The 15,657-nt window shown below is 39.3% G+C and overlaps 1 protein-coding gene and 1 long non-coding RNA gene across 4 annotated transcripts in view; one reads left to right on the top strand and one right to left on the bottom strand.

Annotated features, from left to right (window-relative positions):
* LOC123502480 overlaps positions 1 to 1,775 on the top strand; it is a 5,343-nt gene extending 3,568 nt beyond the window's left edge. For both annotated transcript variants that reach the window (XR_006674142.1, XR_006674137.1), the window contains 4 exons: positions 6 to 119; positions 611 to 743; positions 1,213 to 1,311; positions 1,667 to 1,775. This is a non-coding gene — a long non-coding RNA (uncharacterized LOC123502480). The remainder of the gene's footprint in view (positions 1 to 5; positions 120 to 610; positions 744 to 1,212; positions 1,312 to 1,666) is intronic.
* LOC123502435 (dual specificity protein kinase TTK-like) lies at positions 489 to 14,469 on the bottom strand. Of its 2 annotated transcripts, XR_006674081.1 has the most exons (10): positions 14,226 to 14,469; positions 13,124 to 13,238; positions 12,922 to 12,982; positions 10,800 to 11,901; positions 10,387 to 10,535; positions 9,803 to 9,969; positions 8,889 to 9,013; positions 5,219 to 5,314; positions 2,292 to 2,867; positions 489 to 504 (listed from the first exon to the last, which is right to left on the bottom strand). XR_006674081.1 is itself a non-coding variant. In XM_045251600.1 (9 exons), the coding sequence occupies exons 4-9, from the start codon at positions 10,971 to 10,973 to the stop codon at positions 2,616 to 2,618; spliced, it is 963 nt and encodes a 320-aa protein (XP_045107535.1). In that variant the 5' UTR covers positions 10,974 to 11,901; positions 12,922 to 12,982; positions 13,124 to 13,238; positions 14,226 to 14,469; the 3' UTR covers positions 2,260 to 2,615. The 2 variants fall into 2 exon arrangements, 1 of the variants encoding a protein (XP_045107535.1); XM_045251600.1 differs by lacking the exon at positions 489 to 504 and having other exon boundaries at positions 2,260 to 2,867.
* Positions 14,470 to 15,657: the final 1,188 nt, after the last annotated feature.

Here is a 15,657-nt window from a genome sequence, read left to right as displayed (position 1 = left end):
TTCAGGTTCGTGGCACACACACACGGGGCATCTCTGCAGTTCTTCTCAGCACGTGACCCTGGGCTGGTGAAGAAAGCAAAGGAGGTTCTGAGTCACCTAGCATTTGGGACGGCAGAAAGGTACGAACGCCACCACTCCACACCTTGAGAGAGAGAGAGAGAGAGAGAGAGAGAGATTTTTTTTTTTTCTCACCACTTCACGCCTTGACAATCCTGGCCATATGATTTCTCTCAGTAGCGACACCTGGTACCTCACACACACACACACACATGGTATATTTGAGTTCATATGAATAAGAAATGAAGACATGAGGAAGGGTGGGCCTGAGAGAGAGAGAGAGAGAGAGAGAGAGAGAGAGAGAGAGAGTGTTTTTTCTCGTTTTATTTACCAATCTCTCTTTTTCTCTCCTGTGTGCCTGAGAGAGAGAGAGAGAGAGAGAGAGAGAGAGAGAGAGAGAGAGAGAGTTTTTTTTTCGTTTTATTTACCAATCTCTCTCTCTCTCTCCTGTGTGCCTGAGAGAGAGAGAGAGAGAGAGAGAGAGAGACTTCCATTTTATTTATCTATCTTGTTTCATCTCTCTTTCTCTCTCTCTCCCTCCCTCCCCACACAGCCGGAGTCTAGCTCAGGACTACAACAAACCACTAATAATCCCAGCTGGAAGTGACTCGCTGGCCACAATTAACCTGAACGAACCTCTTAACCTGGACAGCTGGGGACACAAATTCACCGCCAAGTACCCGCAGGTGAGAGAGAGAGAGAGAGAGAGAGAGAGAGAGAGAGAGAGAGAGAGAGAGAGAGAGAGAGAATATTAGCCAGCTTGTTTCTGAAAGAGTTAAGAATTTTTACATTTTGAGAGAGAGAGAGAGAGAGAGAGAGAGAGAGAGAGAGAATTTGCCAGCTTGTTTCTGAAAGTTAAGAATTTTTACATTTTTGAGAGAGAGAGAGAGAGAGAGAGAGAGAGAATTTGCCAGCTTGTTTCTGAAAGTTAAGAATTTTACAGAGAGAGAGAGAGAGAGAGAGAGATTGAGGCTAGGAAAGTATGAGACTGGAGAACTTTAAAGAGATCCATTACTGCTCTCTCTCTCTCTCAATTTAACCTCAAAAACCCAAAAATTTCTATTATTCAACTATCTCTCTCTCTAACTTCTCTATTTTCTCCTCCTCCTCCTCTTCTCTTTATCTTCCTCTCCCTTCCTTCTCTCTCTCCCACAGGAAAGAGAGGAGGGGGGGTCAGCCATGCCAGAAGATCCAGGCCGTGACCCAACATATGCCGAGACTGACGTGGATAACCTAAGAGCACAGAAAGATGAGGTGAGAGAGAGAGAGAGAGAGAGAGAGAGTTTTTTTTTCTTTCAAGTCTATAAGTTTATCAAGTTTGTTTCTACTTTAGGGGTGAGAGAGAGAGAGAGAGAGTCATGGTTTGAGGTTTGAGTGTTTTTTGTTGATATTTCTCTCTCTCTATCTCTCATATCTATCACAACCAAAAATGAAATAAATAAAAAAAATAATGAGAGAGAGAGAGAGAGAGAGAGAGCAGGAAATATTTGCCAGTTTATTTCCGAAAAAGTAAGAATTTTCACATTGAGAGAGAGAGAGAGAGAGAGAGAGAGAGAGAGAGAGAGAGAGAGAGAGAGAGAGAGTGCTAATTCTCTCTCCACTCTCTCAGGAGCTGGAGAGAATTAGGAGAGAGGTTGGGAGGAACAATGCAAGATGGGCTGACCTCGAGCTGGCCTGAGCAAGAAGAAGAAGAAGAAGAAGAAGAAGAAGAAGAAGAAGAAGAAGAGGAGGAGGAGGCAGAATAAGTGAAAAAGATGAAAAAAAATGAATAAAATGAAATAAAAATAAATAAATAATGAAATAATAGAAATAATGAAAAATGCTAAAGAGAAATTGTAAATAGAGAATACAAAAAAATGAGAGAGAGAGAAATAAAATGTGCAGTTATCTTAATTACAACAATAATAATAATAATTCCAATACTGTTTTATTACACTTAACAAAAGATTACATAAAGAGAAGCAAAAATTTAGCATTTAAAATATACAAGTAGTAGTAGTAGTAGTAGTAGTAGTAGTAGTAGTAGTAGTAGTAGTAGTAGTAGTAGTAGTAGTAGTAGCAGCAGCAGTGGTAGTAGTAGTAGTATTTACATCTCTAAGCTTAATTGAGAGAGAGAGAGAGAGAGAGAGAGAGTCATTATTCTTGCTAGCTACTACTAATAATAGCAAAAATAATAATAATAATAATAATAAAAAATGTGCTGATTGTCTTAATGAACACACACACACACACACTCTCTCTCTCTAATACTAAAATGTATAAATATAACTCAAATAATGATAATATAATCCTTGAAAGCACTGTATGAACTATATACAATTGCAAATATGTAATAATTATGTACATAGCAATGAATATTATTATTATTATCATGGTGGTGGTGGTGGTGGTGGTGGTGGTAGTAGTAGTAGTAGTAGTAGTGGTGGTGGTGGTGGCGGTGGCAGTAGCAGTAGTAACAAAACCACCACCACCACAACACCACTTCAACACCACTCACCACCACAAAACCACACACCACCTAACACCACTCAACACCTTACAACACCATTCAACACCATTCATTCAGTAAGCATAGGGTGAGCCAACAGTTCTTCAATGGATGGTCTTTTGAGGGGGTCATGCTGGAGACACGCCCTCAGAACGTCATCAAGGTGGGGGTGCTTGGTGGGGGGGATGGTGATGACGGTGTTGGGGTTGGAGATGGTGGCCAGCTTGGTGATGACGTTGGTGATGTGCTGGAATGGTGTCCTCCCGTGCACGAAGTTGTAGAGTATGCAGCCCAGAGACCATACATCCGACTTTACTCTGATCTGTGGAGGGGACACATGGAAAAGATACATAGTTACTGGGATACACATAATGATACATAGTTACTGGGATACACATAATGATACATAGTTACTGGGATACACATAATGATACATAGTTACTGGGATACACATAATGATACATAGTTACTGGGATACAGAGAATGATACATAGTTACTGGGATACATGGAAAAGATACACAATTACTGGGATACATAGAATATACAGGCAGCCCCCGCTTAATGAAGGGATTACGTCCCTAAAAAACTGTTCATTAGGCGAAATTTTGTGAAGTGAATCAATTGTAAGAAGTTTTCCCCCTGAGTTGACCTGTCATGGGGTGAACAAGGGAGAGTGCTCTGCCTCACAGTACACTGAAAGGTTCAAGAAAGGGAAAAATTATGAAGTTAAACATTTAGACAGTTTAATTTAAGACTAAGTCATTCTAATGTACACTAATGTATGTATGTAAGTAACTTTATAATGTTGATGATCTTAAATTTATGAAGGGAGGGAGAGTGGAGCGGAAAAGACACTAGCTGGCAACCTGTGGAATGTAAACAAATGGCGCATCATTGTACCGCATACAAAACTTGTGGACCACATTTCCACTTAAGCCTTTCCATTTTATCCATTGCAGAGTCACCAGTTGAGGTGGTTATTTTAGCACACACCAGCCTTCTTAATAAAGACACAGTCTCACCAGCCTTCTTAATAAGACACGGTCTCACCAGCCTTCTTAATAGAGTGTGGTGACTGGAAAATAGTAGAGACAGTAGATGGAGTCAAGATGGTGGCAAGCAATGCTGTTAGTTTTCTTGCCTCTCTCGTGTCTGTGAATAATATTCAGCTTCACTTCCAGAGTAAGAAACTTCCTGGTCTGCTTAGCCACGCTGAGCCACACTGCAGGGCTGGTTGCATGGTGTGTTGGTGGCATGTAGAGCGAGGGAAGACAAGCTGCTGCTGACGCTGGTATTGTTTTGAACAGGGGTAGTGAGTAGTGTGTGTTGTCCACCCACGAGAGGTGCTGGTGTATTCACAAGTCTGTTGGCTTGCATGATATGGCGGGTCTTTCAAACTTGGAAGGAATTACCTGGATAAAATTTTGTTACAGCAAGCTTGGTGTTCGTTAAACGAGCAGATGCTAGGAAAAGGCAAAACCTTCGTTGTAGCGAAATTCGTTGTGTGAACCTTCATTAAGCGGGGGTTGCCTGTCTACATAATGACAGGGGATGCTCGCAATTCAACACGATTAGGACAGTTTTTCATCGGCGAAATCAGCGTTTATTTGAATCATGAAGCAATTTTTCCCATAAGATACATAAGAATTAGGGGGGATAGGGACCAACCCAGGGAAATGTACAATTACTGGGATACATGGGGAATATACTTAACCAAACCAAAGATACTTAATTTCTGGAATAGATGGGAATAGATACATAATCAATAAATTCATGATTAACTGAATAGAACAGAGGAGGCGGTCTGTGATGCCTCAAGCAGACAACACAACACACTGGGATACAAGCACCAAAGCTTCACCAGCAGTATTAAAATGTATGTGGTATGATATTATAACCTATTTTCTTTTTTCATGTACTAGGGAAGACTACCACGGGCAAAAAAATGAATGAAAAATGAAAAAGAAAGTAATAATGATAATAAACAAAAATAATAATAATAAAAAAAGGCCCACTTGAATTGTAGACCTCATAAAAATAATGACTTAGAATAGAGGAAGCAGACTGCGATACACGACACACAACATAACACACAACATTTCACTGTTTTAATGTCCCCCCCCCTGTACATTGTCAGTGTAATATTTTTTTTACATTGCCAAATTAATAAACCGTATATTATTATTATTATTTATTAATATTACAACAGTGGAGAGGTATTGGCAGGAAAATGTGAACCTTGTCTCGTCCTTCCCACTCTCCGTTTGTGTGCTGTGACTTTACACAAGACATGAGGCAAAGACCGACCTTGCATGCAGACCCTCCAGTACTGTGTGTGTGTGTGTTTTATTGAGAGATAGAGATAGAGAGAGAGAGAGAGAGAGAGAGAGAGAGAGAGAGAGAGAGAGAGAGAAAATAAGTGCGTTTTCCTTTCTCTGAAAATATAAGTGAGTTTTCTTACTGAGAGAGAGAGAGAGAGAGAGAGAGAGAGAGAGAGAGAGAGAGAGAGAGAGAGAGAGAGAGAGAGAAATAAATAAAAACTAGAGAAAAAAAAAAAAAACTAGAGAAAAATAAAAACTAGAGAGAAAAATAAAAACGAGGAAAAAAAATTGAAAACTAAAAAAAAAAAAAAAAAAAAAAAAAAAAAAGAGAGAGAGAGAGAGAGAGAGTACCTTGATGGCTGGCTTGCCCTTGACTGGATTACACACAATGGAGCCTCTCTCTATGTCCTGCAGTGACTCGGGACTCATGTAGTTAAATGTCCCGGCCTGGAGACAAACATGAGGAAAAATTTGAGAATAAAAATGAAAATTGAGTAAAAATAATGAATAATGAGGATGAAATGAATAAAAATGAGTAAAAATGAATAAAAATGAGAATAAATGAGAAAATGAGTAGAAATTAATAAAAATGAGAATAAAAAGAAAAAATGAGTCAAAATGAGAATAAGAAAAAAAATGAGACAAAATGAATAAAAATGAGTAATAAAAACAAAAATGAGTCAAAATGAATAAAAATGAGAATAAATGAGAAGAAAATGAATAAAATGAGGATGAAAGGAAAAAAATTGAGTAAAAATAAAAAAATGAGTAAAAATGAATAAAATATGAGAAAAAATGAATAAAAATGAGTAAAATTAATAAAAATGAGAAAAAATGAGTCAAAATTAGAAAAATGAGTCAAAATGATAAATAATGAGTCAAAATTGTAAAAATGAGTCAAAATGAGAATAAGAGAAAAAATGAGTCAAAATGCATAAAATAATAGAAAATATGAGTAAAATTATATGTATGAGTAAAGATGAGTAAAATGTGAGTAAATATGATATCACTTATACTCATATATGCTAAATAAATGAGTGGGAAGTAAAAAATGAGTCAAAACAGTCAGAATGAGTAAAAAATGAGTCAAAACAGTCAGAATGAGTAAAAAATGAGTCAAAAAGTCAGAATGAGTAAAAAATGAGTCAGAATGAGTAAAAAATGAGTCAAAAACAGTCAGAATGAGTAAAAAAGAGTAAAAAACAGTCAAAATTAGTAAATGAGCCAAAAAGTCAGAATGAGGAAAAATTAGTCAAAAACAGTCAGAATGAGTCAAAATCAGTCAGAATGATTCAAAAACAGTCAGAATGAGTAAAAAACAGGCAGAATGAGTAAAAAATGAGTCAAAAAGTCAGAATGAGCAAAAAATGAGTCAATAACAGTCAAAATGAGTAAAACAGTCAGAATGAGTGAAAAATGAGTTACAAACAGCCAGAATGAGTAAAAAATGAGTCACAAACAGTCAGAATGAGTAAAAAATGAGTCACAAACAGTCAGAATGAGTAAGAAATGAGTCACAAACAGTCAGAATGAGTAAAAAATGAGTCAAAAACAGTCAGAATGAGTAAAAAACAGTCAGAATGAGTAAAAAATGAGTAAAAACAGTCAGAATGAGTCACAAACAGTCAGAATGAGTAAAAATGAGTCACAAACAGTCAGAATTAGTAAAAATGAGTCAAAACAGTCAGAATGAGTAAAAATGAGTCACAAACAGTCAGAATGAGTAAAAAATGAGTCAAAAACAGTCAGAATGAGTAAAAATGAGTCAAAAACAGTCAGAATGAGTAAAAAATGAGTCAAAAACAGTCAGAATGAGTAAAAAACAGTCAGAATGGGTAAAAATGAGTCAAACAGTCAGAATGAGTAAAAATGAGTCACAAACAGTCAGAATAAGTAAAAATGAGTCATAAACAGTCAGAATGAGTAAAAATGAGTCAAAAACAGTCAGAATGAGTAAAAATGAGTCACAAACAGTCAGAATGAGTAAAAATGAGTAAAAACAGTCAGAATGAGTCACAAACAGTCAGAATGAGTAAAAATGAGTCAAAAACAGTCAGAATGAGTAAAAAATGAGTCAAAAACAGTCAGAATGAGTAAAAAATGAGTCACAAACAGTCAGAATGAGTAAAAATGAGTCACAAACAGTCAGAATGAGTAAAAATGAGTCAAAAACAGTCAGAATGAGTAAAAACAGGCATGATGCGTGAAAAATGAGTCAAAAACAGTCAGAATGAGCAAAAAATGAGTCAAAAAAAGTCAGATTGAGTAAAAAATGAGTCAAATAAAGTCAGAATGAGTAAAAAATGAGTCACAAACAGTCAGAATGAGTGAAAAATGAGTCAAAAAGTCATAATGAGTCAAAAACAGTCAGAATGAGTAAAAAATGAGTCAAAAACAGTCAGAATGAGTAAAAAATGAGTCAAAAACAGTCAGAATGAGTAAAAAATGAGTCACAAACAGTCAGAATGAGTGAAAAATGAGTCAAAAAGTCATAATGAGTCAAAAACAGTCAGAATGAGTAAAAAATGAGTCAAAAACAGTCAGAATGAGTAAAAAATGAGTCACAAACAGTCAGAATGAGTAAAAAATGAGTCAAAAACAGTCAGAATGAGTAAAAAATGAGTCACAAACAGTCAGAATGAGTAAAAAATGAGTCACAAACAGTCAGAATGAGTAAAACATGAGTCACAAACAGTCAGAATGAGTAAAATGAGTCACAAACAGTCAGAATGAGTAAAAATGAGTCACAAACAGTCAGAATGAGTAAAAATGAGTCACAAACAGTCAGAATGAGTAAAAATGAGTCACAAACAGTCAGAATGAGTAAAAATGAGTCACAAACAGTCAGAATGAGTAAAAATGAGTCAAAAACAGTCAGAATGAGTAAAAATGAGTCAAAACAGTCAGAATGAGTAAAAATGAGTCAAAAACAGTCAGAATGAGTAAAAATGAGTCATAAACAGTCAGAATGAGTAAAAATGAGTCACAAACAGTCAGAATGAGTAAAAATGAGTCAAAACAGTCAGAATGAGTAAAAAATGAGTCACAAACAGTCAGAATGAGTAAAAAATGAGTCAAAAACAGTCAGAATGAGTAAAAAATGAGTCACAAACAGTCAGAATGAGTAAAAAAGTCAGAATGAGTAAAACATGGGTCACAAACAGTCAGAATGAGTAAAACATGAGTCAGAATGAGTAAAACATGAGTAAAAAATGAGTCACAAACAGTCAGAATAAGTGAAAAATGAGTCACAAACAGTCAGAATGAGTGAAAAATGAGTCAAAAATAGTCAGAATGAGTAAAAAATGAGTCAAGTCAGAATGAGTCAAAAACAGTCAGAATGAGTAAAAAATGAGTCAAAAACAGTCAGAATGAGTAAAAAATGAGTCACAAACAGTCAGAATGAGTAAAAAATTAGTCAAAAACAGTCAGAATGAGTAAAAAATGAGTCACAAACAGTCAGAATGAGTAAAAAATGAGTCACAAACAGTCAGAATGAGTAAAAATGAGTCACAAACAGTCAGAATGAGTAAAAATGAGTCAAAAACAGTCAGAATGAGTAAAAATGAGTCAAAACAGTCAGAATGAGTAAAAATGAGTCACAAACAGTCAGAATGAGTAAAAAATGAGTCAAAAACAGTCAGAATGAGTAAAAAACAGGCATGATGCGTGAAAAATGAGTAAAAAACAGTCAGAATGAGCAAAAAATGAGTCAAAAAAAGTCAGATTGAGTAAAAAACGAGTCAAAAACAGTCAGAATGAGTAAAAAAGTCACAAACAGTCGGAATGAGTAAAAAATGAGTCAAACAGTCAGAACGAGTGAAAAATTACTCAAAACAGTCAAAATGAGTAAAAAAGTCAGAATGAGTGAAAAATGAGTCACAAACAGTCAGAATGAGTCACAAACAGTCAGAATGAGTGAAAAATGAGTCACAAACAGTCAGAATGAGTAAAAAATGAGTCACAAAGTCAGAATGAGTAAAACATGAGTGAGAAGTGTGTGTCAGTCCCCATGAGTGACCTGGCTGTCCTTCACCACGCTGGTCATGTCTTTGGGGACGGAGGAAGCGATGCCGAAGTCGATGAGCTTCACTGTGTTGTCCACTATCAGGAAGTTGGCCGGCTTCAGGTCACAGTGGATGATGCCTGCACAGAGAGAGAGAGAGAGAGAGAGAGAGAGAGAGAGAGAGAGAGAGAGAGAGAGAGAGAGAGAGAGAGAGAGAGAGAGAGAGAGAGAAATGACCTTAAAACACACCAAATGACCTTAAAAACACCCAAATGACCTTAAAAACACCCAAATTACCTTAAAAAACACCAAAATTACCTTAAAAACACCAAAATTACCTTAAAAACACCAAAATTATCTTAAAACCACCAAAATGACTTTAAAACACCCAAATTACCTTAAAAACACCAAAATTACCTTAAAAACACCAAAATTACCTAAAAACACCAAGAATTACCTAAAAAACACCAAAATTACCTAAAAACACCAAAATGACCTTAAAAATGCCAAATTATCTTAAAATACTCCAAAATTACCTAAAAAACACCAAAATTACCTTAAAACACCAAAATTACCTTTAAAACCAAAATTACCTTAAAAACACCAAAATTACCTTAAAAACACCAAAATTACCTTAAAATACATCAAAATTACCTTAATATACATCAAAATTACCCAAAAAACACCAAAATTACCTTAAAAACACCAAAATTACCTTAAAAACACCAAATCACCTTAAAATCACGAAAATTACCTTAAAACACCAAAATCACCTTAAAAATTTGCTATACTATATTCAAACTCCCCCAATCCTATTTCAAACCACCAAACCCCTAAATCAAATCACCAACTCCTATTTCAAGTCACCCCAATCCCATTTCAAGCCGTCCTGCTCCCAGCTCACATTCCAAGTCACCATTCCCACTCACCATGCCCATGTATCTGGTGGACGGCCCTCAACATCCCCTGCCAGTAATATTGGATGGTGAAGTATGGAATGGGTGCGCCTCCTCCACTTCGACACTCACTCAAGATGGAGGCAAAATCTTTACTTCCTTTCTCCATCACTAGCGAGAGGTGGGTGGGGCTGTCTTCACTGCAGGGGAGGGGAGGGAGGAGGAGGAGAGGAGAGGAGAGAAGGAGAGAGAGAGAGAGAGAGAGGAGAGGATGAGGATGAGGAGGAGGAAGATGAAGAAAGGAGAAGGAGGAAGATGAAGAGGAAGAGGAGGAGGAAGAGGAAGAGGAGGAGGAGGAGGAGGAGGGAAGGTTAGTGTATGAGGGAGGAAAGAGGAGGAAAAATTGAAGAGATAATTGAAAGAATGAAAGGAGGAAGAGAAGAAAAAGAATATTAATACACACACACACACACACACACAGTTTTCTCACTCTCTCTCTCTCTGTGTTAATTTCATAGTTCTATATTTCAGTTTTTCCAGGTCTCTCTCTCTCACACACACACACACACATACACAACCCCACCCTCTCCCTCTCCCTCCCTCTCCCAGTCACTCACAAGTCAAAGAGCTGGATGACCCTGGAGCAGCCTTGGAGCTTCTTGAGGATGGCCACCTCATTCCTGTAGGAGTTAATAGTCTCTTGGTCCACTCCCTCCAGATTCACCACCTTCACTGCTCGCATCTCACCGCTCTCTTCATCAAATACCTACACACAGAGAGAGAGAGAGAGGGAGAGAGAGAGAGAGAGAGAGAGAGAGAGAGAGAGAGAGAGAGAGAGAGAGAGAGAGAGAGAGAGAGAGAGAGAGAGAGAGAGAGAGGGAGAGAGAGAATTTTGTCAGTTTATTTCCGAGTAAGAATTTTCACATTAAATCGCGACAGACGGACAGACACACAGACAGACTGACACACAAACACACACACAGGAGGGTAACACACACACACACACACGCACACACACACACACACTCACCGCATGTACTTTACAGGATCCACCGCGGCCGAGAAGTCTTAATTTTTGATAAATTTTGCCGTTAACCACCAAACTGTTAGATGCAGGGGGAGGAAGTGGGGTGGGAGGGGGCTGGGGGTGTGGGTGGGGCTGGGGCTGGTGAGAGGGAGCTGGAAGGGGCCTTGGGGTGTCCATAAGATGGGCTGTCTCCTTTCTGGGCTGTGTTTGTGTGTGTGTGCGTGTGTTTGTGTTTGTGTTTGTGTGTGTGCGTGTGTTTGTGTTTGTGTTTGTGTTTGTGTGTGTGTGTGTGTGTGTGCGTCTTACCCTCCTGTGTGTGTGTGTGCCTATCAGTGTGTGTGGCTGTGTGTGTGTGCGTCTGTTTGTCTGTCAGTCTGTCTGTGTGTCTGTCCGTCTGTCGCGATTTAATCAGTGGCGTGCTACGGTATAAGACAGTAGAAGGTGTAGGAGTAGGAGGAAATGGAGTAGTAGTAGCAGTAGTAGTAGCAGTAGCAGTAGCAGTAGCAGTAGCAGTAGTAGTAGCAGTAGTAGTAGTAGTAGTCGTATTTCTAAACTTCCATCTTGAAAACCTCGACTGGAAGGTAGTGGTGGTGGTTGTGGGTTCATGGGGGGTGGGGGGGAGGAGTTCCCTTAGTGGAGGCCGAGAGGAAGAGGAAGAGGAAGAAGCAGAAGTAGTAGTAGTAGTAGTAGTAGTAGCATGAGAGAATGGATAAGAAGAAGACAGACTAACAGAAGAGGAAGAGGAAGAGGAAGAGGAGGAGGAAGGAAGATGAGACATGGAAGAAGAAGAAGACAAACCACAAGAGGAAGAGGAGGAAGAGAGGAACCTGCCACTAACATTCTCCTTCTCTAAATTCGCCAGAAAATCAACTGCCCTCGCGACCTTTGAGTTGACGTGACCTCGACCTGGCGCGACCTTGCTATGGAGGTCAGGTGTGGAGACTGAATGTTGTTTGAGCTTTCTGGAGGTCATAGCTGGGTGGTGGTGGTAGTGGAGGACTGGGGAGGGGGGTGGGGAGAGGTTAAGAGGAGGGGTGGTGGATGTGGTGGTGGTGGTGGTGGTGTGTGTGGGTTTGTTTGTTCTGGATTCAATTTTTTCTTTTGCCTGAAATAAAAGAAAGATTTGTTATGATTATTTACAATTATCATTTCTCCTTTAGTTTTTTTCATTATTATTACTATCATCATCATCATCATCATTATTATCATTATTTACCTATGTCAAGATCTATTGCTTATTTCCTATACGTTTCAAAATATTACTCTTATTTTTACCGTTCATCTGTTCAGTGTCTGGCATGTTTGTGTTTTTAAGGTTCTAGTGGCAGATTAACACCATTTCTACATTACTAACAGGAGAAACACTCCTTTAAAAGCCTTTAGTTGAAGTGTGTATGTGTTTTTAAGGTTCTAGTGGCAGATTAACACCATTTCTACATTACTAACAGGAGAAACACTCTTTTAAAAGCCACTGGTTGAAGTGTGTATGTGTTTTTAAGGTTCTAGTGGCAGATTAACACCATTTCTACATTACTAACAGCAGAAACACTCCTTTAAAAGCCTTTAGTTGAAGTTATAAGGGTTTTTAAGGTTCTAGTGGCAGATTAACACTATTTCTACATTACTAACAGGATAAACACTCTTTTAAAAGCCTTTAGTTGAAGTTATAAGGGTTTTTAAGGTTCTAGTGACAGATTAACACCATTTCTATATTATTAAGAGCAGAAACACTCTTTTAAAAGCCACTGGTTGAAGTGTGTATGTATTTTTAAGGTTTTAAGGTTCTAGTGACAGATTAGCACCATTTCTACACTATGAACAGGAGAAACACTCTTTTAAAAGCCTCTAGTTGAAGTTATTAGGGTTTTCAAGAGTATTTTTAGGTTCTAGTGACAAATCAACATCATTTCTGCATTACTAACAGGAGAAACACTCTTTAAAAGGCCTCTAGTTGAAGTGATGAGGGTTTCAAAATAAAATAAAAAAACTGTGTAATATACTTCATGACACAACAAAATATTTGCAACATTTTAAGGAGGAGGAGGAGGAGGAGGAGGAGGAGGAGGAGGAGGAAGAGGAGGAGGAGGAGGAGGAGGAGGAGGAGGAGGAGGAGGAGGAGGCTTACCTGGGAGAGAGGTGGACATCTGTTAGCTCTTTTATGCAATCTTGAATGTCTTGCAAATCGACTGAAAAAAAAAATAAATAAATAAAAATAAATAAATAAATAAATAAAAATAAATAAATAAATAACAATATCAAAAATTATAGTAGTAGTAGTAGTAGTAGTAGTAGTAGTAGTAGCAGTAGTAGTAGTAGTAGTAACTTACCCAATATTTTTGTTATTAAGGACAGCTTGGAATGCATCGTCCAGCATATCCTGGGTGCTCTCCTCCTCCTCCATGGCCTCTCTCTGGCAGGGGACTGGCAGGGGGTTGGCAGGGGCTGTAGGGTGGTAGAAAGAGTCAGACAGGGGCTCGTATACAGTGGCAGGGGGCTTGTGTGGTAGAGGAATTAACTGGGGCTGGTATTGGTTGACAGGGTGTTGGCAGGGGCTATGGGGTGGTAGAAAGTTAGACAGGGGATGGTATAGGCTGGCAGGGGGCTTGTGTGTGTAGAGAGATTAGCAGGGGAGATGGTAGTGGTTGACAGGGTGTTAGCAGGGGCTGTGGGGTGGTAGAAAGTTAGACAGGGGATGGTATAGGCTGGCAGGGGAATTGTGTGTGGTAGAGAGATTAACTGGGGCTGGTATTGGTTGACAGGGGCTGGTAGTGGTTGACAGGGTGTTAGCAGGGGCTGTGGGGTGGTAGAAAGTTAGACAGGGGATGGTATAGGCTGGCAGGGGCATTGTGTGTGGTAGAGGGATTAGCAGGGGAGATGGTAATGGTTGGCAGGGGTTGGTAGTCATGGTGTAAAGAGGCTGGAAGTGGTTGGTAGGGTGATACAGGGGATAGTATAGATTGGCAGGGGGTGTGGATGCTAGGTAAGGTTAGACAGGGGCTGGTGTAGGCTGACAGGGTATGGTAGGGGAATATTGGGTGTGGTAGATTGGCAGGGGACACCACTACACACACTCTCACCACCACAACCACCCATACACTCACTCCAACTACGCTAAAATAAAAAAAAAAAAAATAGCTATACACACACACACACACTCTCCCACCACCACCACCACCCATACATCACCAAAATACCCACAATCACCACCACACACATTCCTCACCACCACCACCCATACATCACCAAAAATACCCATACAATCACTCAAGGCTAAAAATAACCACACACACACACACACTCTCAGCCTCTCCCTCACCACCACCACCACCACCCATACATCACCAAAAATACCCATACAATCACTCCAATTAGGCTGGAAATAACTAGAAATATGAAATGCTGTTAGGACTGTGGTGTATATAACCTTACGAGTCCTATAGTGGTCCTGTGGTGACTCTGTGGTGGTCCTGTGGTGTCCCTGTGGCGGCCCTGTCCTGTGGCGCACTAAGCCTTCCTCAGGGCACAAGGCGGAGGACACTCAGATCACCAGGTTGCCGTGAGGAGTGGACACCATAGGCCTACAGGAGGATGGGTAGGTCTACTGTTGTGATTCAGTAAGTTTCGAAGTTTTGGGACATTTAAACACAAGTAAATAATGAAATGCTGGTTGGTGATTGGTCGAGGGAAGTTGAAAGCGCATGCGTAGTAGATTTCGTGGTTTTTTTCGTGTTACTCTATAGATGATACAGATAATGAAATATGAACGGAAAATTAAAGGGAAATGTTTTAAAGGGGTGAAAGAGTAGGAATATTGAGTGTATGAAGGAAATTAAGTATTATTTTTTAAAAGTAGTCATAGAAAATGAATAAATTTTAAGGTGGTCTAAAGTAAATGTTTGTTCCTATGGTCATTCACGCTCGGGTATTATGTAGTGTGTGTGTAATTAGTCTTGCAGCATTTCTATATAATACAGTCATCGCAAAAAAGTTAAGAATTGACAAAAAAATAACTAATGGTTTTATTTATTTTTATGTTTTGGTTTCCCAGTACACACTACACAGTTAGCACGTTTCTGCCAACCTCTCCCGTAAAGCGAGCCCCGATTGGTTTGTGACCTCACCTGCTCTCTCCCCCACAGAGAAATATTTTCACTTTTGCTCACCGGTGGAGTGTTATCCAAGCCCTCAACAACTTGAGAACCTTCATGCATGTTAGTGGCTGCTTTGACCTGAGCTGAGGTATCATTCCTTAATTTACGTCCACCACCACGCCCACACCACACCAGTCCCTACGTCCACCATCACGCCCATAGCATAACCTAAGCATGGAAACAAAAAAATAATGTATATTGCATCTTACCTTATAAACGGAAGACTATAAACTCAGTCTCGACTTGTCTTGTGTGAAGGTCCGGTAAGAACTGTTGTGCCCGGCCGTGACCTGCCTTGGTAATTGAGGTCAGGACAAATTGTTTACTTAACTACCGTCACCTTTTTTGGTCAGTTTTTTTTTTTTTTTTTTTTGTAGAGCTTCTGAGGGAGTTAGAGGCCGTCCAGCGCTGACACCTTTCATCCAGAATTTGTTTGGCTAGTTGTATGACCTGACTGACCCTTCTGATTCACTTACAGCTCTCTCCATTCCTCCCTCACCCCAAAACACACACACACACGGTCCGGTAGCTCAGTGGTTAGAGCGCTGGCTTCACAAACCAGATAACCGGGGTTCGATTCCCCAGCCGGGTGGAGATATTTGGGTGTCTCTCCTTTCACGTGTAGCCCCTGTTCACTGTTCACTGTTCACCTAGCAGTGAGTAGGTACGGGATGTAAATCGAGGAGTTGTGACCTTCTTGTCCCGGTGTG

This window comes from Portunus trituberculatus, chromosome 2 (genome assembly GCF_017591435.1).
Source record: "Portunus trituberculatus isolate SZX2019 chromosome 2, ASM1759143v1, whole genome shotgun sequence".
Lineage (NCBI taxonomy): Eukaryota > Metazoa > Arthropoda > Malacostraca > Decapoda > Portunidae > Portunus > Portunus trituberculatus.
This window is presented reverse-complemented; position numbering and strand designations above follow the sequence as displayed.

Coding starts and splice junctions, on each gene's coding strand:
- LOC123502435 (XM_045251600.1), bottom strand. CDS start 10,973: ATGGACACCCCAAGGCCCCTTCCAGCTCCCTCTCACCAGCCCCAGCCC. Junction 9,014..9,802: donor CCACCAGATACATGGGCATG/GTGAGTGGGAAT, acceptor CTCTCTGTGCAG/GCATCATCCACTGTGACCTG. Junction 5,315..8,888: donor GCGTGGTGAAGGACAGCCAG/GTCACTCATGGG, acceptor GTTTGTCTCCAG/GCCGGGACATTTAACTACAT.